The sequence below is a fragment of the Helicoverpa armigera genome, chromosome 16 (genome assembly GCF_030705265.1).
Source record: "Helicoverpa armigera isolate CAAS_96S chromosome 16, ASM3070526v1, whole genome shotgun sequence".
Taxonomy (NCBI): Eukaryota; Metazoa; Arthropoda; class Insecta; order Lepidoptera; family Noctuidae; genus Helicoverpa; species Helicoverpa armigera.
Genome location: NC_087135.1, coordinates 10,606,330 through 10,630,587, shown reverse-complemented (window position 1 = coordinate 10,630,587; position 24,258 = coordinate 10,606,330). Strand labels below are relative to the sequence as shown.

Here is a 24,258-nt window from a genome sequence, read left to right as displayed (position 1 = left end):
TAGTGGTTTTCAAAAGCGTCGAGGATATTAACAATGCGATATCCCGTGATTTCTATTTCAAGCTTAGTGTTGTCTTTTAAGCTGATGGATTTTAATTCTATTACATGATTTTTGTCAGTAAGAAACCACTTGTCTTCATCTTTCGATGATAAAATATATGTTTCTAGGTGTAAAACTAATAAACCGTTTCGCTGGTTTTTTTTAATATATGGATAGTGTACAATTTCTTCGCTAAGATGCTCCGTTTCGATTAACTGCCTTTCAATTATTCTTCTTGCAACTTGCTGTAATGGTTGTTTTCCATGTCTGATAGTTTGTTTAATAGCGTATAATTTATTTTCAAAAGGATATGCATTAAAAGTTTGCAGAATACCAAATTTTCTTACTTCGTCAACTATATGTGTTAAATTATGTATGTTACTAGTAATGTAGTCTCGCCCGTAGAAGGCCTTAAAACTTTCTGTAAAATCTTCTAACATTTTTTCAGCAATTGGCAAGAGTGGCAAATGCTTTTCATTTGAGCAAATCGTTATGGCGCAAAACAAGTTTAAAAAATGATAAAATGGTTCTGGTTTGAGCACGTGATTTAAAATTATAACGCTTAGATAATAAAAAAAAGAGCGGTATTCGGAACCTTTCCAATGGGCCAAAACATCTACAGATCTCATTGATCTGTGAATTTCTTTGGGCATTTGACAATTCAGTAAAAAGCTATTGACAATATCAATTTCACGAGCACTCCATTTGGTTAGGTATTTTCCCAACTTTCCGTCACGCCATCCAATCAACAACCGCTTCATCAAGCCAAGGTCTATTAGGTGTAATGAGTCTGCCACAGGAAAATCCTCTATCATATCTATGTTTAGTTTCAATAACGGAGAATCATGCTTATGGTGTTCTTCATATTTTTAGCACGAAAATCTTTATCGTTTCTTTTAGGACAATTGGACTTAGGAAATGTTACAGTATTTGATTTATGTGAGTATTCGCCAATCACCGTACATTTCAGACAGCCATGCTTTCCATTAAAATTTGTGACACCTGTAAGAAATTAAACATCCATATTTTTCATTCATATTAAAATATCAGATATCAGATAATTCAAATAATATCAATACTAAACTTGCCTTTAATCAAGGCTCTTGCTGGTGAATCACAAATGAAGGCTCTTAATTTGACTTTGATTTTAGATTCATTTGGCGCCAACGATGTATCTAATCCATATTCTTCAAGTTCGTTCATTTCTTTCACAAAAGACTCTAAATAAGCATTTAGATCAGATGGTTTTCCTTCACCCGCATAAATTCCTTGAAAAATAATATATCTATATAAATAATTTAATAAAGTAGGTAGTTAAAGTTTCTACGATATTGAAATAGTGTTATCTTACCAATCACAAAGGGAGGTATGTGGGGAATTTCAAAGATGTTACACAAAATAGGCCAGAGTTGATGTCTTGAACTTTTGTATACAGGCAACCCATCTATGTTTACATTTAACGAAATCGTATTTCGTAAAGTATTCAAATCCAGCCCTGCAGTGTATTTTTTAGGCATTTAATCAATCCGTTATGCCAATACTGTCCTGGATCTGAGGTTGTAATATGCACCGTTTCTTTGTTTGTATGAAGTAAAGTACGAGCATCTTTGGGTAAAACATTACCTAATCTTTTGTTCAAAAAAGTAAAGAGTTCGTTTAGGGCCAGGTGAGGTATATTAAATTTTATAGCCCAGCTTTGCATGTCTTTCAGAAATTCATGATTATTGTCATAGTCAGTGGTCTCTTCGATATATTCTTCTTCGCTGTTCTGAACTTCTTCACTTTCTGAGTCGTGGGGAAGACGTGGAAAAATATTTCTGCTCACGGAACCCTCAATTATTCCGCCTAACGCACTTGATTTTATTTCTGAAGACCCTGACATAATTAATTCTTTATACCTATTTTTACCTTTCTCCTGTAACCACCACTTCTTTTCAATCGTTTCCAATCATTTAAGTTCATATTAAACTGAATTCTCACAATGGACGGGTACAACTGAATGTTACAAAATGGCTGACGTTTACTAATAAAGTGTTTGATCTACAAGTTTATAAGTTTTTTTTAACTTATAGCGCTCTTATTAAGTTCTAAGGCTAATAAAAGTCTTGAGCAAGACTATGACGGCACAAACTTGTAGTGGTCTCAGCTAAGGATGTTATAATATCGTTTTCTCTCACAAAATGCTAGTATAGGATCAAAATATTATTCAGGATTGTTTAGTCCTATAAGTGTCCTAAAAGATAATCTTGTAGTTAACTATAAGACTGATATATAAAAACAATTACTCTTGAGCATATCTATGCTTGTGAAATGCTGCTACTAGTAAAAGTGTCTTATAAATGTTTTAGAGGTCAGTCTTGTAGCGGACTATAAGACCGAGATATAAAATCTAATGCGCTTGAGTATGTTTAGGCTTGGCAAATGCTGTTATAAGTCATAGAGTCTACCGCAATACCATAACAAGAACGTTATAAGTAGTAATAGACTTATAATTTTTCTTATAGGATTACTTTGCTTGTTGGGAAACAACTGTAACTGACACTTACATAACTTAGTCATAACAAAACCAAGTCAAATATCTGATCTGATTTAGAAATTAGGATAGAAAATCTCTTCAGCTAAACGTTCCTAAATTCTACTCCCTAATTCCTTCATAATCTTAAAATTAATTACTTTAAAATCTGCCAAGGTAAATATGAAGCCAAAATTCAAATAGCTTTAGCGCGGAACCAAGGACCAATCTCTTTGATCTTGATTAAAAGACCTGAATTCTTAATATAGCCTTCTATTGTCTGAAAACAATTTATCTTAGATTTTGGAAGGGTTTTTTTATGAAACACTAGGTTCCGTCCGCAGTTTTACCTGAGTCCTGTGGGAACTGCTCGTACCGGGGTAACTAGCCTACAGCCTTCCCCAAAAGTTGGCTGTTTAATACTGAGAAAAAATCGGTTAAATTGGATCACTAGCTCCTGAGCTTAACGCGTTCAATCCAACAAACACACTTTCCATCTTTATAATATTCTATGTAACGATTTCTTCAGCTTCTTTATGAAAAAAAAAATACCGGAGAAAAGTCTTAGTACGCCGTATTTTCGCCTCAAACAGTAAGCAAAGTAATTTCTCCGGAACGTGGTTTGATAAACAGCTGACGGCATATCAGCTGGTAACAAAATGTTCGTTCGTTCGTTACGCAGAACATTCGCAATAAGTTCGGAAAAAACGTGACAAGACGGATTGGACTTGATTTTACTTTGATATTGTTTGTTTCTTTCTATATTTGTTTGTTTTCTGTATTCGTTATTGGAGTTTTTGTAAGTATCAATATGCGTGGCGCTGGCTCAGTTTTGTGTTGTTTGTTGATTTTCTGACCAGAGATTGTTATTTAATTGCCCTTTTCTTTTTTGGTCTGGTATGAGTAAAATTGATATCTGAGTATCGATTTGGTGTTCAGTATAATCAAAAGCCACTAAGAGTGCAGGTTAACGAAATTTGATATTTATTCCACACGATCCCAAAGTGAAAAATAAAAATAAAATCTCAAAACAAAATGTATCTTTGAACACTTCCCGATATTAAATCTGCATTTCGCGAAGCATCCAAAAGTCTCTTTTAGCCAAAATTAATATCTCGTTTCACGGTAGCTGGCTCTTACAAAAATTCGAATACCTAGCGGGGAACAAACGTCTTGAATGCACGAGGTAAAGACTACTTTAAGTGTATGTCATAGAGTCTATTTTGTATCGTCGTTAGTGGTAACTCTGCAAGGTCGAGAGTATAAGGGATGGTTGGGTCTAAAGGGCTCTCCAGAGAATCGCGGACTTTATAATGACCTGGTGTTTATACGAGCAGTCATTAGTCGACCTGACCTTCTTTAAGATGAGACTTTCGAAATGTGTGTCACTTACAAGTCGTTTGTAAATAATTGCTACTCAGGTGAGGACTAGCAAGCGCTAAGGTGTAAGGTGTAAAGACGAGGAGATCTTTTGTGAAGAGAAGATGGACAAAGAAATGATCAGTGATTCTTCTAGTCTTATTCTACCCAGCGTTAATCCCGTCTTGTGACAGGGTCCGGTTTCCGCATCCTTTTCTTCCACTTCTGTCCTAGACATCTTTTCTGAATTCGCGGCTTTCCATCATTAGTTCTTCTAGTATCGGATACATTTATATGATAGACATTTAAGTTTCAGATTATTTTTAAAATATTCTTTGCAGTAGTTCAGTGGTCTATTAAAAAATGTTGTATGATATAAGATTACTTCAAATTAATCCAAGGTGCTTCTGTCTATTCTTTATTGAAGCAATAAACAGGACTAAATGTCCTACAAAAGATTACGAGGTCACAATGACCTCGGAACCTGTTTCCTTGAAGATCCCCCGAATTGACCTTGACCCGGCCAGGTCACAACGGGGCGTTGCTGTCAGAAAAACAAACTATAATAATCATTTTATGTCATATAGATTGACATATTGGTTAAGGAAGTTTGTTTGTTATACTGTCATTTTATATGTTAGCTGTTTACAATAGTATCCATGTAGGTGAGACCTTTTATCCGGGTTTGAATTGAAGTTTAAATATGACCTTTAGAATTTTGATAACTTTATTCCGTTTTAGTTGCTGTTGAGGCTTTGTGTTGGCTTTGAGTTGCTGCCCCAGCTGTCCCAGCAAAAACACTTAGGAAGTAGTGAAGGGTTTTTGGGGCTGTCTTTTGTTTCTTGTATACTTTTTATACTCATTTGAATTGGAGATTTTAAATTTCACCTATTCTTTTTTTTTTTTTTTTGTCCTTTCTCAAGTTCCAACATAATTTTTATTTTATAATATTTACATTAATTTTAAAAATTAAAAATAAATTTATATGTACAACTTAAAACTAATACATTGCATCAAAAAATTGCTCCTCATCGCTGTCACCGGGTAATGTACCCAGAAGGCTGAATTCCTTTTTTAATTTCCGTGATCGTGAAATCAAAGACTATAAAACTTCTGGCTCTAGAAGATGTTTACGAACAAATACTCAATTTATTACAAGTTGCGACAGAACTTATTTATTTTCTGTCTTATATAACGGAATGTCGTCTGTTCTCTTCCTGCTGATATTCTTTTATTTATTTGTATCATACGAGTACATTCTACTTGTTACTTAACCTTGTTTCTCAAAAGCAGGTTTTATTGTATATTGCATAACATCCGCTTATTGTTATTGTACTGTTGTTTTTTTCTAGATTGAAGTGTAGTGTTTACAGGGATACAAAACTTAGGTACCTCGTACCACTGAAAGATTCATCATCACTGAAAGATTTAAAAAATGATATTCAATTGGTAATTATCATTTCCCACTTAAATATGCAGGTTTAAAAATAAATTACCAAAATGTACAATTATGCTGTACAATAAGCCTTTTATACTTTTTTAAACAAAAAATAAATGCATTTATCACCAATTGCAATTTGCACCAATTTAAAAATCACGACCCGTTTTAGCCATCGAATATTTAGGTACTTACAGCATATTACAATTTAAATCTGTTGCTCACTAATTTATGATCGTGAAGCCTCGTATTACAGGGTAGTTACCCTTCTGCTTAATTAAAGGGTCACGTGAACCTTATAGTTAATTATAAATAATGGCTTTGTCACAAGGCTTTTTTTTATTGAAGCTAAATGATAAGGTAGAATTAAAGATGTTAAATTTATGTTTAAAATTTTAAATATCTTATTTTAAGAAAGGCCTCATTACTGTTTTCTCTTTTTTAACTTATTGACAATATTTATTAATCATGGAATTTCTTGCGTCTTCTAGAAAAAGGTGGGCCTTACGAAGACCTTTCCTAGATTTGTATTAATTTCCAGCAATTTTTCCCCTTACTAGGGCCACTGGTGCTTAAAACAATCTGCATTTAAACAAACGTTAGTTTCGCGCAAATGCCCGCAAAACCACGTAGCTACCTTCACAAGACATTTACACCGACATTAATGAAAACAACCCCACAATCAGACCATTGAACCTCTAGCCACATAATACCGACCCTCGCCAAGTAGATAACAGCCTTGGATAATTTACCAACTGGAGATGCCATAAGCCATTGTCGTGCCTTCTTCTCTTCCAAAGGTATTGCATGCGTGACGATGTGATCGAAAAGGGTCCTTATCTTATTGAATTTTTTGGCATAGATTTTATAAACTGGGCATAATTTTTGAAAGTTTTATATCGCTCGCGTTTATTAGGTGTGCAGTATTGTTTATTTTTCTCGCTTTGTGAAACCGTATGTGGTGTTGAGTGATACGTATGCATGAGTGAGCTATTACTTTTCATAGCCCCTGTCGGTAACATCATTAAAAAGTAACTATTTTTAACTGAGGTATGTGTATGGAACTTGGTACTTATTCAGATCTCACTTCTTTTATAGGCGAAGCATTCCCATATTATCGAACTTGGCAGTCTTTCACATTTTTGTTTTGGGTGGGATCTACTTTAACGTGAATTCACTTATCCTCTCTTAGAAAGAATGTTCGCACAACATCAAAGAAAAAAGTAAGGAATTACTAAAGTTTCAAGAGAAGGGGCTGGAAAACTTTCCTAAGTATGCTGAATACTTTTCAATTTTATGATCTTCACGAGCTTTTCTCAGTTAAAGTTACATGCGGGAATGCCTAAGAGATATTTCCTTTTAAGTATGCGATTACAAACTAACGTATTAGGTACTATAGGAAATTACCTAGGTACTCGTTTCTTTAACTTCGTATAATTTCATGGTTACTGATAAAAAGTAGGTAGATCAGGAGAAGAAAATTCAGAAGCTATAAGTAATTGTGCAAAACCTTTTTTAATCCGATAATGTATCATTATCATTTAACACCATATTTTTGACCAAACAAGAATCTCGCAAATTAGTCAGACGTCTTAAAATAAGGTGTCTTAGTACAAAGATTACTAAAACCCATTTAATTACAAGATGTATCTATAGAGGTAAACAAACTAGGAATAATTACGGAAATCGTAAATTTATAAAATACTGATTTACAATACAGATTTGGCTCGCACACACACCACAGTGCAATAATAATTAATTCAGAACTGTTACGGAATCTTTTCTTAGGTACGAGTATTATTTTGAGATGCAAATGCGTCTGTCTGTACCGAGTAAATTCTATGATTTATTCAAAATTTCAAAGTGTACTGAAAATGGAAATGCTAACATAATGGTTGGTAAATTTTGGTTGTTTTTTTTTTATCTAATTGAGGATTAGGTACCTATGTATGGGTCTTAATTGAAAACTTATTCCAGTACTAGACCTACTTTTATCCTAGCGAATTAGTTCCCATCGGACGCTGGTGGAAGCTACGTCAACTTATTCTCTAGATTTTTTAGGAGAAAATCTCTTTAAATATTAATAATTTCCTTATATATTTATTTATTTTATTAATATTTTATTTTGTATTCTTTATATCCTCACATTTTCCTCAACAAGCCCCACCGTAATTTATAAAAAAGGCACGTATCCAGCTATAACCTCGTTACTCCTCCCCCTTTTTTCACAAAGGCTCGTTTGAACGCACTTCAAGCTGTCAATACCACTGCCGCTTGTCACTGCGCCCGACAGCGTAGATCGGAACGATACATGCGGACGCAAGTGGAACGGACCGGACAATACAATGCAACTTTTGTTGTGTTGTGTTCGTCGATGGAAGATAGTGATGCAGTTCATTATTAAAGAACTTCATTTTCTTTACGTTATAGGAACAACAAACAGCTCACAAAAGCTCAGAAAAATCGGCCTATTTTAATATAATAATATCACAGAGAATTTCTGGAAGCAGTCCAGTAAGAAAACATGTAGGTTCATAACTTGAGAACTTTATTGCTTCAAATGGTCTTAAAGTTATACATCGGATTTTGGGTATCAGAGCTGCATTATTTATCAAAACACTTCGAAGTTCGTAGTAGGTATTCCTCTCTCTCGTTATCCACATTCGGTATTTGTGTATAAACCCAACAATAAATTGATTAGAAACTACTTTCACGTCCTCGTTTGTCTTTGGTACCGATACCGTGTCCTGACTCCCTTGTACAGCAATTCTTACTCTGCAAGTTAGGGGTCACATAATTAATGGTATTACAAGTGAAGTGCTTAAGTGGGTAACCATGTTATCGATAGTTACAAGGACTAGGGTTATTTCACCTAGAGATAACACTAGATTCCTAGAAATTATTTGGAACACGATTCTGGGAAGTACTTAATTAATTGCAAGCCTCATTACTTAGGTGTGATGATTTCTTTAATATTTATTTGCTGTTATGGAAACTCATAACCATTATTTTTTTTTGGAAAAGACAAACTACAGCAAAAAACAAAAAGTCTTGATGAACTTTTCCGTACGAAGAATAATAATTAACTAAATTGTGAGGGTAACTAAATAGTGTATTATCACAAATATTAGGTAGGTATGTTACGTTATTGACGGTTTAACTCTATTGAACTGTTTAAAAATGCCGAATGCATAAGATACAGTAACTTCATGACCACTAACGAAATAGAATTGGAAGCAAAATTGCAAAATTTTCCAGATTTCCCCAGGCACTTAGCCTCCGCTCTCCAAACCTACACACATTACGAACAAAAGTTGCTATTACTAAATCTATTAAAAACTTATATACCTTTTTCTAGGGAGTCCAGTGTGTGGGCTAAAAGATTCGGTCCATTTAGTACCATTAAGTATTCTCAATGACCAAACAGAATATGAAAGTAGCTCGTAAGGCTTTTTACTTAGAATAACCATAAAAACACGGAGGGTCACTAAGAAGTCTGAGAACAGCATGTATATACAGGTTCTACACGTGGCAGGACCCGTGTTACTGGAAGTACATGTTAGGATAACGAAACCCTGAGAAAAACTTTTTCATATTCCCCGAACTACCACATATGTATAGACAAGTACCTTTCATAGGCTAATAAATTCTCAAAATACTCAAAAATAAGCCTTACTTATTACATATCCCTCAGAAGGCCATAGCTAGATTACCGAGCCTTAATTGACCTTCCATCAACAACATTTTTATTTAATAGTTCATCTCATATGACCTTGACGCGAGATCCGACGATGAAATTACTGGAGCATCCCTCAAATTTTCACGTAAACCATTACAAAGTGTAATAAAACTTATCGTTCATATTTTATTGGCTTCTTTAGTCGTTAAATCTGGGGTTACATTAGTGTGACCAAGCGTTTTGCAAATGTCGGGACCGTGAGGAAAACATCGACGTAAAATAAAATTTTGTTAACAGCCACTTGCTTAGTGAGCTTCTTACCTATTACTAGATATTTTCTCCAATTTCCGCAACTTTTCCGAAAACTATATTTTAAGCCGTCTCAAGGTCGTACACGAAAATTCTGAAATTCGGGACTTTCCTACCAAAACGGCAACGTATGGCAACACTACCCGCATTAATCCTTCGGACCTTAGGGATGTGAATATGTGACGTACATACTCATTTCCAGCACAACCCTATTCACACCTGACCGTAGCCGAGTTGAATATTTCGTACGGATGCATAAATCATATTTCCATTTGGACCCGAGTTGAAAAAGTTTGTATCTCATGTCATGATATACGTAGTGGAAATGAAATAGGTTTTTCTTTGGCCTCCGGTTTAATTGTGTGACTGTTGAAAAATGTTTTGCTGAATAAAGAATAAAAGGTTGCGTGTATTTTGGTTTATTTTAGGTGTCCTAAGTTTGCCCAAATTTTTTTTTACTTGATTATGGATTCAGTCAATTTTTTTTTGCAAGATTTAGGTATAATTAATCGGAACTTAATCAGGATTTTTTACTATGTGCAATGGTACCCGTGATCACGATCGGTACAATTCGAGCGTAAGTTTAGGTAAATAATAATAATAAAAGAAGAAGGCACCGTATTTTTAATAATTATATCGTTAAGTCCTGATTGTTTATAGATATCTGTACAAATTGCGAATGTTCAAAACGTTTAGTTTTGGAAAGATCTTCTTTTTGCACGCTTCACACAAACATTTATTTGTGGCTGTTCAGAACAGTGATAGATAATATGACATAGAAAGATGTTAACGTATACACGAGCCATCACTGTCATGTCGAGGCCACGTATTCCCGGAATCGAATCATATGAAATGCATTGCGAATAGATGCCTAATGACCGCATATTGGATTCTGCAGTAATCTGCCAACAAATTGCGTGTCATCCAATTGAATACAGATGCGAATCTATTCACTTGTTAATGAGAATGGAGTATGTTGTTTTATGTCACTCTCCACCATATTGGTATTAAAATAGTGACATATTTTTTTTAGGAAATACTGAACTGATCGACATGTAAAGTGCTAAAGGGCTATTCAAGATCAAATTGCTAACTAATATATGTACTAGCGGTTTCACCAGCGTCGCTAGGAAACTTCTTCCTGTACCCGGATAAAACATAGCCAATGCTTAGCGCAGATAGTGTAGCTTTCTAATTTTTCGGTTCATCAATTCCGGAACAAACAACCAATAAAATCCTTCCTCTTTAAATATTAAGTATTTAGTGTAGATGACCCTGTATTTCTGATGTAACCAATTCATTAGATGTTATTCTTTTACGATACCCATGGGTCGGTACAACGATGGCTTCCATGAAAATGAAGCACTCTTCCATCCTTGGAAAATTAAAAGTATGACTAATAAGTTCCGTTCTATTACTTAGTGTCAAGGGCGGTCTGTTTTATTATAATTATGTTAGAGTAATTACTTGTAGGGATAGTTTTTAAGTAAATTTTCTTACTGTAATTTAGATCACTTCACGGATGACTTTATTTTTCAAGATGGATTGGATAAATGATGAATTTTATCAACACTATCATAAAAATAGTCGATATGATACTTAAAATTAAGTGGCAACAGTATCGATTATTTTCTTCGTTAGGAAACATGAGGAGAGGATACCCCAAATCATGCAAAGGCATCTTCTTCTATAGTAGAAAAATATTTTGCCAGAACCAAGTAAACACCGTAAGCAGATAATGGGTACATTTCGTGCAATATCCAACGCTAGTCGGTGTCGTCCTACGCGAGCCTATCATCCAGTTAGGAAGCCAGCTTCCTATTCAGCTGTGTTTCCTCTCTGATATTGCGATATTGGGCTAGGCAGTCACACTGTTCAGAATACACTGAAATTAGTGGCACTAACTTGAATGTTAATACCATCTTATGAGATGTCCGATTGAATTTACAGTTATTTTTAAGATGCATGTTATTTCATTTTATGTTTGAAATTTTCTTAACGGTACCTATATGTATTTGAATTGGTGGCTACGGCTGAGAATATATATATTTTTTTACTTTTCTCAGTAAACCTATACCGGAGTGCCTATACTCTCATACTAGAATACCTAGCCGTTTCCTGCAATTTAGACCCAAAACACCCTTTCCGGCCATCCTATCATTACGATTCCAAAGCGTACACTCCTAGTACCAGGTAGTTACTTTGTGCCAGCAGAAGAAGGGTAGTTAGGAAGCTCATTTCCCATTGAGAAGCGCTTCCTTTGTCGCGACTGTTCTAGACTTGCGAAAAGGTCATGAGGGTTATTACGATTTAAATGCTGAAGGGTGTTGTATGGGTGTAGTCACTGGGTTACAATTGGAGGCATTTGTTCTGTGTGTAGAACAGTTGGTACGGGTAGACAGATGTCAAAAAAGTATGGTATCCAGTTTTACTAAGGGGTATCAGGTTCCTCAGGCAGGTCATCCTCATTCTCTGAGCCTTTTTTCCCAACTATGTTGGGGTCGGCTATCAGTCTAACAGGAGTCAGGTCAGGAAGATGACTGGGTTTAAAAAAAAAAACTGGGTTGAGGCATAGACATGGTGATCTAGATAGGTAGGTATATCTCCATGATCTCCTTATGTAATACTAGGATTCAATTGCTACAGGCTAGACTGAAAGCCGACCCCAATATACATAGTTTGTAAAAAAAACTAGGCAGATGTTGTTATTATAAAAGAGTCAAAGTTATTTGACGAAATCCATACAAAGAACCAAGCATCTGTTTTTTTGTAGTTGGCATAAAGCCTCCATAAAACAAAATATCCTTGCTTTACCTACTTAGTATTATACAAATGTTGACGACTGCCGACGTCCCTATTATTTCCACTCGATAGCACAAAGGTTTGAGCGTGGGTGTAAATGTAAAGTGTAAGGAGCACTCACACTGCCACACCCTGAGGCTTCGGTACAAGGGACTGAGTTTTTTTGTGGTTTTTATACTCCCTTTTTTAATAAAATTATATTTTCACAAGGGTCTCGTTACACATCGATAATAAGCTGAAGTTAAACAATGCGTAAACTGAGATTTTGTTCAGTAAAATAACAAACAAAGAAATCATCACAATGTACCTTATATACAATTTTATTATACCTACTTAGGTCGCAATAAAGATTTTGAATTTGAATTATGCTTTTTAATACAGGAATAGTTGGTAAAGTTTTAAAACTGTCTATTTGAACCGAGGGTTAATTTATAAATGTAGCCGTGGGAAAACCCTTTCGTATAAAAACAGAACCTTCCTGTTTACAGATCAAGCAATCTCATTCGGTAAAACAGAGCTAGTTATTGTGGGATCCGCCTGAAATTTTCTAGAAAACAACAAGAATTATCATTGTCCTATATTGCATGGTGGGAACCACTGACATCATTGTTTCTAGTTTATTACAATAGGAAATTTTATTGTGACCACAGAAATATAGGTCGTAACTCATAACAACTATTGTAGATAGTGTTCACACGGTTTCTGAAGTAGGTATTCTGAAAGTACCTAAACTATTATTCACGAACATTGCAGACTAAACTGACTGTAACTGTTGACTGGGTGATTGGTTGATAATTTATTTTGAAAAGTAATCCAATCAAACTTTTAACCGGTCTGGTACCAGCCTGATACCTGATCTTTGTAATGTGTCCACTACCATTCACCTCCATACTGGTTCAAGAGCCCGGATAAACTATCAGTTGACCAAAAGTTTGTAGTATGGGTGTGCTTACTGTAGCCCTATAAACATCTTCTCTTCCCTTAGTTAATAACTTCAAGTCTTTTGCAGTATGTATTTGCTTTTTACAATGACCAAACAAACACCAAAGATGCGATCATTACCGAAAAGAAACAGATTAATCAAAAACATACTCATATTACCTCAATCTAAATTCCAACTTATCACAAACATATAACAACTTATACATACATATACATAAGTTGAAGCAATTAGTTTCACGGCGCGCGGCAACGATCCCGCATCTGAGCAAATTGCCGTAATAATAAGCTTAGGGAACAAATTGGTGACGCCAGTACCACTCCATCATGCATCGTGTAAGCTTCAGATATTGGTTAACGATTATAACTAATTGTGTTTTGAATTTAATGCTATTTTGCATAGTTATTATGGTAATCAATCGGTTTTAAGGAGACCTTACTCTGATTTTGATGTGAGGGTGACCATCTCTTTTGGGTTAAGTAGGCTGTTTTGTTATACTTAAAACTTGAAACAAAAATTGATCTATAAATAATAGTATTGCAGCTTAATATTGAAATGACACTTGATGAGTGCTGATCAAACATCATTCTATTTACTTTCACACTTAAGTAAATTACTGTGACAGAAGGACTTTTGAATGATACTTTACGTTAAGTAACGTTTTCTAGGTTATTAAGGTTGGGAAGTCAAAACAGTAGGCATTATTATTTCGGAAGTCATGCCTTAGCTGTATTTTGTTGAATAGGCAGTCGACCCAGTTTCAGGAAATAACTCCAGAGGAAAATTGGAAAATGTTTGCTCATCTTCAAAAAACATTAACTTTGGAGCTGCTTTGTAAAAAGTCATGTTAATATTACCTATTTGAAATATTTGAGAAGTACTCGAGGGCAACGAAATATACAAACATTGACTAACAAAGCCGAGACTTACGATTCGTATTTCTTAGAAATCTGTATTTCTCAGATGGGCACTTAGGAAAACAAAGAATTGATTACTTATTTTCCCTTCCATATTTTCCAGAATAGGTGACTTGGAAAGGTCAACTTGTCATGAAAAAATAATTCATATACGAAAATATTTTTCAATACAAAAATAAATTGAAAAGTGCATTAATGGATTTTTATAACGTAGTAAATTAAAAAAAAAACAATCACATACTTCCTGAAAATGGAAAATAAAATGTACATATTATATACCAATAAAAAGTACATTTTCCGCCCCAAATAATCTTTATAAGTAGAAAATAAGTAAAATTTTAACTCCTGTATTAATTAATTAACATAATAAAATCTGTGTCGCTTGTTACAGGACGGTGACGTCATCGAGCTCTGTCAAGTTAGTGACGTCAGATCCGGCGGAGTGCCTAAGGTACGTTTAATTACTTAAAGTGAAAGATTATGTTCACAGTTACTTTATTATGCTAATGGAAACACTGGAAATTCTACTGTTTTATTATTTAGAGTTGGTGATACTTAAGCTTTTGTTTTTTTTGTTTGAAAGATAACTAAACATCTCATTATGAGTAATTAATTGTGAATAAAAGATATGTTAAATAAGGGCTTTTTCAACTATCATTGCACTAGATTTAATAGAAAGTTTTTAATTTTGGAATGAATTTGAATGCTTGTGGCTCCACGGAAAAAAATAGTTACTGATTTTCACATTATTTACGGTCGATTTCTGTCAAAAGGCAGTAGCTACAAAAACTTTCGTATTATTCATCCTTTCCCTAAACAAAAAAGGTGCTAGAAAAAACACAAACACACACCCAAAAAGCAACACGAAATTCTACCCTAAAAACACTAGTTCCACGCTAGCAAACACTGCGTAAACTTTACCGTAGCGAGAGCCCAACAAGTGACGTCAGAGGTCACGAGGCAAAAGGCTATGTGGTTCTCACTGACCGACGTTTTATCAACCGTAATGAGGCGGAAAGGGACTAAAGCGAAAATAACTGTTCTCTGGCGAAGGATTCGTTGGGCAGTGATTAATTTAAAGGCTTGTAGGTGTTATTGATGTCTTAACTTTGGTTTGGGGTAGTCTCAGTGGGATAAGAAAGACTACATGAAATGGGGTTTGATACAAATATAAGTATGGGTTTGTGGCTTGTTGAGTGTCAATGATTTTCTTTTTCTTCTTTCCACAGGACTCAAAACTTAATATGAACTTAGTAAATAAACATGGAGAAAACTTAGAAGACAAGTCTCTGACGATCTGCAGCGGTACAGACTATATCAACATCAATTACCAACACGTGGTTTGTCCAGATGCCGCCACAGCCAAGGTGAGTTTCAACCAGATCCCACCAGTTTAACCCTGATCAATTTGGATTTTTGCAGACTCTTCAAGATTTATTCAGTTACATAGACTTTAACAAGCAGCACGTTTGCAATTTTGATGCAAAAGTTCTGAATTTTAAGCAACGCAAAATAAGGCCTATAACAAAATCATCTACACTGGCCTTAATCGCCCACTTTGCACTGCCTCACACATTTCTCACTTCGAGGCGTTGCTTTTCACGAGGCAAAGTTTTAAAGCCAAAGAAATATTATAATTTTAGTTCTGAAATTAAACGATGTATTTCCAATAAGGTATGGTTGCAAGGCCTGAGGAGGATCACCCACAATGTCAAAGCGAACAACGTTTGCCCGATGACATGTCTAAAGAAGCAGTAAGTCTATAGCAAGCTTACGAGGCATGGCTTCAATAGACTTGGATTCACGGCGATTTTATTAATTTACTGTTGTGGTATCAGTGTTGGTGTTAACTTTAGATTTTAATGCCTTTTTTGCTGCCTCGGATTGAGCAAAAATTTTACCTTTATTGTTGTACTTCAGCGAGCATTTGCAGTTTTTGCTCTTTCCGAGGCAGTGAAAGTAAAGCAATACGCGAGGCTTTGAAGCAAGCTGTTCGGCATACTAAACGGGTGTTGCGTTTAATTCAATCATTTCTCGAAACGCTTCTAGTAAATATGTCATGTTTATTTACCAAGCGTCTTTGTTATTATTTGCTTTTGACTTGTAATTTTAATTTTCTTCTATTTTACTTGCTTCGGAGCTTGAAATAATGATGTTGTGGTTCGTTGTTATTATTTTCGTGTTGATGTTAATGACTTGTGGACTTTCCAAGGCCATCATAATATTATACCTGAAGTCCAAATTCATTTAGGGATAACTAAATTCAATCCTCATTTTAGCTGTTGTCAAGCAATAACTTAATGAGGACCATAAATTCCAGAACACTTCTTATTTTCAGTACATATTCCTGTCCCAATTCTCTGATTTTCGGTGTTTTCAACTCCTAAGAAAGTCCTGAAAAGTTCATAAGTAATTCTGCACGATTCTGCATGCTCATTGGTTCGTTCATTCGCTTTGTTTGTCAAAGGCATGGAAAGAGGCTCTGCGGGAGATTACACACAACAACAAAATTAGCAACACGTGCCCAAGGACTAACCTCATGAAACAGTACGTAGTTGTCATTTTGCTTTTTTATTATTTTTATTTTCATATTTGTTTAAGATTCTTGATGTTTTCGGTGTTTAAATGTGTATTTAAGTGGGCAAGATGGCCCTTAAACCTAACTTAAATAGGAATGACATTTTCTTTTTTTGTCGTAAGGCTTTACACATGTTATAATTTATGTTATTTTCAAATGTTTGAATGAAAAATGCTGAATGTGATTTATAATTCATAACTATTTAATGACTCCCATTTTAACTACCTCTAAATAAAGAATACACTAAATAGTAACAAAATTAAATAAATAATAACACTTTGGCAAAAGGCTTTTAATAATACAAAGTAAAAGATGTCTAAAACATTAATTTCGCAGTCCTACTTATATGTATTTAACATATGGGCACCCTACACTTTATATTACTTCATATGAACACAATACATTTCATTCTGTTATTTTTCAAAGTGATTTGAATTGAAACATTTCTTTTGTTACATTTTCATTCATAAGTTACAGTAAAAATTGTATTGACGACTTTATCGATGTTATTGAAATAGGTCCTTGTGAAATGACTTTTGCTCCTTTTTCAACTCAGGTGAAATTTAAAGTTTCTTTCTTTATTTGAATATTAAGAGCCAGAATTATTAACAATTCCAGAGATTGAGGTAAAATAGTTTTAGCCTATTAATAGGTAAAATTAATACTTTTTCGTCTCTGAAATATACTTTGTCATATGAATATTAACGATTTATTCTATACTTTTTGTATAGTATGTAGTTATCACATAAAACAGTGGTAAATGCAATGCATATGACGGACAGGACAGATAATCAATATTACGTCTGTAACTGCCTTTAACCTAAGGCTATCTACACACGAGCAAGCCACTATCCCCCATTAATCAAACATGAAATGCAGTGAACTGTTTCTAAGCTAACGTGTGTTAAGCAAACGGACTGGATGGCTACACTAATGAAGTCCAATGAAGTCCGACTTGTGGCTGCTTTGAGTTGCAGTAGCTCGTGTGTAGACAGCCTTGTTCATTTCTGTAAAGAGAATAGGGATTACAAAGAAAATTACATTTTTTTGTAATCGTAATCTTTTGATAGGTATGCAGTTTAACTTCAGAAAGGATAGAAAATTAAATACATTTTGACGGACTTAAAAAAATAGGTTCTCAGTTTGAACTGTATGTATTTATGTGCGCATAATCTCACCTTTGGAGGAACCAATTTTGATGCGGTTTTCAGCATTTTATTTGTTAGGGTTAGGGGAAGTTTTTGGGTGTAGTTATAATTTAAGTCGGTACTTTTATCCGGGTGCAGATAGTAGCGGAACCTCTGTTATACATAAGTAAGCATTAAAGCAGAAAGAAAATCTTGTCAAGAATTTTCTATCTCATTTTCCCGCAACATGTTTGACATTTAATCTTCATCGAACGAATAACCTTCATACTTCACATGTTACGTACCGTAGATATACTTCAAGACCTCAGGATATTGCCTCCTCGCCCTGGAAGTTCAAAAATTAATATCATACGTAACAGCATGGCGTCAATCCGAGATTCAAGCAATTTAATATCGGAGCGAAAGTTGAATCTGAGTTTTTGTTAGGCTGATCGTATTTTGAGATATGAGTATCTAAAGGAGTGGTATTTTAATAATGCGCTTTTGTAAATCAAGGTTTTGGTATATTCGTTTTTTAGGGTTCCGTAGCCAAAATGGCAAAAACGGAACCCTTATAGTTTCGTCATGTCCGTCTGTCCGTCTGTCCGTCTGTCCGTCTGTCACAGCCGATTTACTCGGAAACTATAAGTACTACAGTGATGAAATTTGATGGGAATATGTGTTGTATGAACCGCTATAAAAATATGACACTAAATAGTAAAAAAAAGAATTGGGGGTGGGGCCCCCCATACATGTAACTGAGGGATGAAATTTTTTTTTTCGATGTACATACCCGTGTGGGGTATCAATGGAAAGGTCTTTTAAAATGATATAAAGTTTTCTAAAAAACATTTTTCTTAAAGTGAACGGTTTTTGAGATATCAGCTCTCAAAGTCGTAAAAAGTATGTCCCCCCCCCTCTATTTTTATAACTACGGGGTATAAAATTCTAAAAAAAATAGAGGTGATGCATGCTAATTAACTCTTTCAACGATTTTTGGTTTGATCAAAGTATCTCTTATAGTTTTTGAGATAGGTTGATTTAACTGTAATTTACGGAACCCTTCGTGCACGAGTCCGACTCGCACTTGGCCGGTTTTTTTTTATTTGTGATACTTAATCAGTGACATGTGTTACAACAAATGTGTTAGAATGGGCCCTGTTCTGTTATTTATTTATTAGGCAAGACATGACAGATATCTGATCAATGTAACGAAACAACTAAAGGACCCATGACTGAAAAGGAATTCCGAAAAATACATAGATGCTCCTGAATTTCAGGCTACTGTTACATTACGCGTTATTCTTGAATAGGTGCAGTTACCATTAACTAAACCCCTATCAAATAATCTTCACATGTTAACCACAATCATCATTAACCCAGTAGACATAATTAAACGTAATTTTACGCCACTTTCCCGTGCATAAATACCAATAAATGGCAACTTTTACTGACCCTTGGCGCCATGCCAGTGGCTTGCCAAAGGTGGTTCAACAAATATGGCGGCATTTAATATGTTATCTGTGCTTTTAGATATCTTGTTTATGGATAAAGTTGGGTGAAGTTCGAAGGCCGAGGGCAGGACAAATATGGTTTTTTCTTTGATTGAAATTGCTTTTTGGGGGTACATTTTAAACCTTCCATATTTTTTTGGGTAATTTTGATTTGATGATATTTGCGATTCCATAATATCTATATGCAGTCCATCGAAATTGTAACAGTCTCTTTTACTGTATAAACGCTGTTCCGAATTCAATTCCCTGTTATAAATGTTTAAAGCGCTCGATAGAGGGTAGCTGAACTAGGCTATGGCAAACCTAACTTAAGTATACCCAACCAAATTTAATTAAAAAAGGGCGTGTATTGTTTATTCCAAAATGATTTAGATTTAGAGAGAAAATATGGAGATGGATTTCAGGCAATTAACCTAAGTTTCATTCGAGAGCCTTAAACCATTATTTTGTACATTTTCTCGATTCTTATGGCCCAAGAGAAAGACATAGCCAGTTTAACGTGGCGTGCAAGCCCAACTCAGTGGAACATAGCTTAATGGAGCTCAACCGAGATGGTAATGATCAGCCGTTAGTTATTCCCATCCCCCATGGCTTAATGTAATGTAATAAGTTACCAGAAAAGTATTTTTGGAAGGCGATGACTTTTCGTCTGCATCTTCTGTGGTTAAAAATTTGTAAAGAATTATCTAACTGGTGCTGAAAATACTTTTCTTTTAGAATATTAGTTTGGGTTTATTGAAAACCTACAAAACTAAAGATCTACTTAAATTCAAAACGCTTTTGATGTTGAAAAACACCAGCCTTTACACATTGGCTGTGTTTCAAATATCATCTTTGAATTTTTATACATATACGCTCTGATCCATTTGTCAGCCAGTAGGTTTAATCTATACCAGTTTTACCCTTGCTGAGCTTTTTAGTAGCCACAAGAAAGGAGTTTTCGTAACTAATCCGCAATATACATATGTAATTTAATGAACCATCTAATTTTACAACAACATAATAAGCAGTCCCACTTCATAACACCCATTATACAATTCACAAACATTAGAACATAAGGGTACAATACTAATTTATTCACTCACCACTGTCCTACTTAAAGTTTTGACGTACACCCACGATTTGAGTGAATAAGTAGGTATCCCGAGGAAGGGTCTCAAGGATTCTAGAACAATCCAGATTGTTCTGGGTTTCTGTGCGTGGGCTTTTGTGGGACAATAGTTATACAGATTGACAGTGAATTTCAGTTCTCTGTTATAAAACTAGCTTCTGTCAGCGGCTGCATCTGCAACTCTGGTGAAATACTCCGAGCAACCTGATAAAAATTACCTATAGCCTTTCTCGATAAATGGGCTATCTAACACAGAAAGCATTTTGAAATCCGCCCAGTAGTACCATGAGATTAGCTCGTTCAAGCTAAGAAACAAACTGTTGAACTTGATAGCTATACTAGTGACTGCTAAGGCTGTGTTCTACGGCTGACAGTCAGTTTGGTTTCAGTCAGAACATAGCCTTTAGATTAAAAAAAATAATTGTCCCGACATTATTTTGTTCGTACATTTTGCCTACTAGGTTCTACCTACATGTAAAATCGCAGGCTTACTTTCCAAACTATCTATAATTCATGCTATTTAGTTTCTCCAACAAAATTCTGAACACAAATAAATACGCTACCTACTTACCCAAGGAAATCGCACTTCCATAGATTGGTCCATTTAGTAAATTAACTTGAACCAGTAATTGGTCCAGTTAATACCATTACCGTCGATAAATTATATCGAATGGCCCTCTATGATTTAAACGTATAGAAAATGGAATGGAAACGCCTGATTTATTTTTAATAATTTATGATTACTAAGTGGTAGATTTAGCTTGCTTTTAGCTGACGGGGGTTATTTGAGAGTGTTTCAGGAATATTATTTCTATGTAATGTAAAGGTTAGATGTAATAGGATTTTTTGAGTTCAAATGAAAATAAGACTTGAAATGCTACTGAATGCAACTGATGGAAAGTTTGTAAAGAAATAAGTAAATCACGTAAGTGAAAATAAATAAATAATGTACCGAACTTTTATAACGAAGAAAAATCTGCATAAATGTCTTGCATTTCATAGTTTTGATATCGCGTCTTTTCACTCGTTTATGCTAAGGCCATATGTAAAGCCATATGTAAATTAACAGATGAAATTAACGTTAAAACGACGGAAATTATACGGCTTCTGAAACTTTCAGTATGTCCTACACCCAAAAAAGATAAATTATTAATATAACCCGCCCTTTTCATGTTCATCGGAACTTGGCAATGGCAACTCGGATTATATGATAGCATTTTTTGCACATTCAACACTTTCCTAATTTGAATAACCGATTATATGTACGTCAATAAAAGCTTTGAAACCAATTTATGAAGGGTGTGTTGAAAATATTTTTTTCGTCAAAATCCCCAGTAAGAATAAGCCAATTTTGTATTCAAAACATTATTACAATTAGGTCTCTCAGAACATGACTGAAACCGCAGTTAATTTTGCAAATATAATGAAGCAAATTCTAATTTCGAACCTAAAACAAAAGAAACCATGTAGGTCGCATATTGTACAGTCAACCTCCACCTCCACAGACATTATAAATTAACAGAGAGTTCACGTCATGTAGTCAATAGAAGGGGTAGATAGGGCATGCTATTCAGTATCATTTTACATTGAAAACCTTGAATGGAGTACATTTCTCTTTATTCAATGCGTTCGGTTCAAACTGAGATATCGGATTCAATGAATACATGACGGTTGATGGTATTTTTTTGTACAGAATGATATTTGCGGCGTTTTCAATATTTTAATACTACTTTCATGCGAATCGTATTTAACGAAGTGAAGTTATGTATGTAACTTAGGGACTGTCGTTTTAAATAAGTATGACTCGTACAAAGAATACTAACTAAGTAACTAATAACTTAACGTTTTTAAAACACTTGACCCACTCTTCTTTATTTTCTAACAGCATACAATCTTGATTAGTATATCATACTAAAACATACCTTACAGTTCTCATCAAATAAATTACCTTTTCGAAGACAGCTACTTAATGCCTCTTCACTCACTAATAACCAACTTCAGAACGGCAAACTTATCTTCTATCACCACAATACCAAAATCTGACCATCACCTTCTTCCAGTTGGATGCGGCTCTGCTTCCTCACAGACCCTCGAGGGAAGGTTCCCGTCAAGGTCGTAGCTCGTACCTTCGCGTCAGGCAAGACTGAGAAGTTGGTGTACCAGTGCCTTTCAGAGCTGGGTCTACCTTCAGGCAAGAATGAGGCCATGGAGAAGGAGGCGTTCACGTTTGACAAGTTCTACGCCTTGTATCACAAGATCTGTCCTAGGAATGATATTGAAGAACTGTTTCGATCTATGTAAGTACTTTTTTTGTTGCATCATCCAATTTAAAAAAAAAAATATAGTCTTTACAAATCTATCTGTTCAAAAAGATCGCGTTCTGACAAGGTATAGTGTCTCTGTAACTCGGATAAAAAAAACTTTTTAGTAATGATTTCAAAGTTTTATGTCTTTCCGATCTCTCTGTGATTAAATCTGAAAGTCAAAGCATATTTGCAAATTCCTTAAACCATCTTTTATTTAAAATCTGTAGAACTGGCAAACCCCGACAAAACCCCTCAAAGAATTGAAATATAAGTGCTTTATCTTTTAAAATCTTTTACCAAGAGTCACTCCATCCACTTGATGGTATTCCCTAAGCCCCGTTTTACGATACGCAGGAGACTGGCGATTAGTATTAAGATTTAAACGCACTTCGGTACTGTTTTATGTGAAGACTTACTTATTGATGTACCCTCTGCCATTTACGGATTACCTACGATTGAATTACATGATTGCCAGTTGTTTCCAGAAATTGAAGATTTTAGAAGTAGATAACCTCGAGGCAAAACGTCCAACTATTTTTTGGTTCTGATAGTTGATATGTCGTGGTCAACTGGTTAAGATAGCCATTCAATCAAACTGCTAGCCTTTTTGAACTTTGCAACAAGTCAGCCAAAGTGTTTTTTGAGTGCAGTCAAAGGGCTAGCTGATTGATTAAAAGGCTAGGCAGATTATCAACCAGATTAATTAGGAACCCATATAGGTACCATGTTGTACCCATATATACCATTTTTTTCAATTCCAGCACCCAAGGCAAATCGGACCGCATCAACCTGGACCAGTTCGTGAACTTCCTGAACGAGAAGCAGCGTGACCCTCGGCTCAACGAGATCCTGTACCCGCTGTACGACGAGAAGCGAGCTGCCGAGATCATCAACACTTACGAACAGTGCGATGAGGCTAAGAATGATAGTACGTATAATGTATTACTAATTTAATACTGTTGGTTGATTGGGTAGTCAAAAATTTGATACCTCTGTTGGCGTGTAAAACAAACTGTTTTTTCGTAGTATTTACTAAGTTGCGAGACTACAAAATAGCCGTTTCTTTTATGAATAACTGCTTCTAGTTCTTTTACTCATTTAACGCAATTTCATCTCAGTTGGTTCAGCCATTTTAAAATGTAATACTTAATTTAAAAACAAATTATGGATTTATGATGCCAGTTAAGAGAAGAGCTCGTGGCTAAGTCAAAGCCGCGCGGATCGATCGATCATAAGGTTAAGCAACGCTTGGCGCGGTCGGTCCGTGGATGGGTGACCATCTTGTCATAACGAGTTCTTCCGTGTTTCGGATGGCACGATAAACTGTAGGTCCCGGCTACCATTTAAACATCTTTGGTAGTCGTTACGGGTAGTCAGAAGCCAGAAAGTCTGACAACCAGTCTTACCAAGGGGTATTGGGTTGCCCAGGTAACTGGGTTGAGGAGGTCAGATAGGCAGTCGCTCCTTGTAAAACCCTGGTACTCAGCTGCATCCGGTTAGACTGGAAGCCGACCCCAACATAGTTGGGAAAAGGCTAGGCAGATGAGATGATGCCAGTTAAGATAAAGCTAGTCTAACAAGTTATTGAATACCAATAACACAGTTCCAAATCGATATGTTCCGCGAA

General features: G+C 35.2%; 1 protein-coding gene and 1 long non-coding RNA gene across 4 annotated transcripts in view; one reads left to right on the top strand and one right to left on the bottom strand.

Moving 5' to 3' along the window:
- Positions 1-24,258, top strand: part of Norpa (no receptor potential A) — a 96,348-nt gene that overhangs the window by 45,046 nt on the left and 27,044 nt on the right. The window contains exons 4-8 of one of the 3 annotated variants that reach the window (XM_064038591.1): positions 14,387-14,446; positions 15,225-15,362; positions 16,463-16,542; positions 22,386-22,622; positions 23,393-23,559. In XM_064038591.1, the coding sequence (XP_063894661.1) occupies positions 14,387-14,446; positions 15,225-15,362; positions 16,463-16,542; positions 22,386-22,622; positions 23,393-23,559 (682 nt within the window). Of the gene's footprint in view, positions 1-14,386; positions 14,447-15,224; positions 15,363-15,669; positions 15,750-16,462; positions 16,543-22,385; positions 22,623-23,392; positions 23,560-24,258 lie in introns of those variants that run through there. The other 2 variants (XM_064038592.1, XM_064038593.1) reach the window with 2 other exon arrangements.
- LOC135117935 (uncharacterized) lies at positions 13-2,544 on the bottom strand. Its single transcript, XR_010277261.1, has 3 exons — positions 1,391-2,544; positions 1,128-1,307; positions 13-1,041 (listed from the first exon to the last, which is right to left on the bottom strand). It is a non-coding gene; the product is annotated as an uncharacterized LOC135117935 (long non-coding RNA).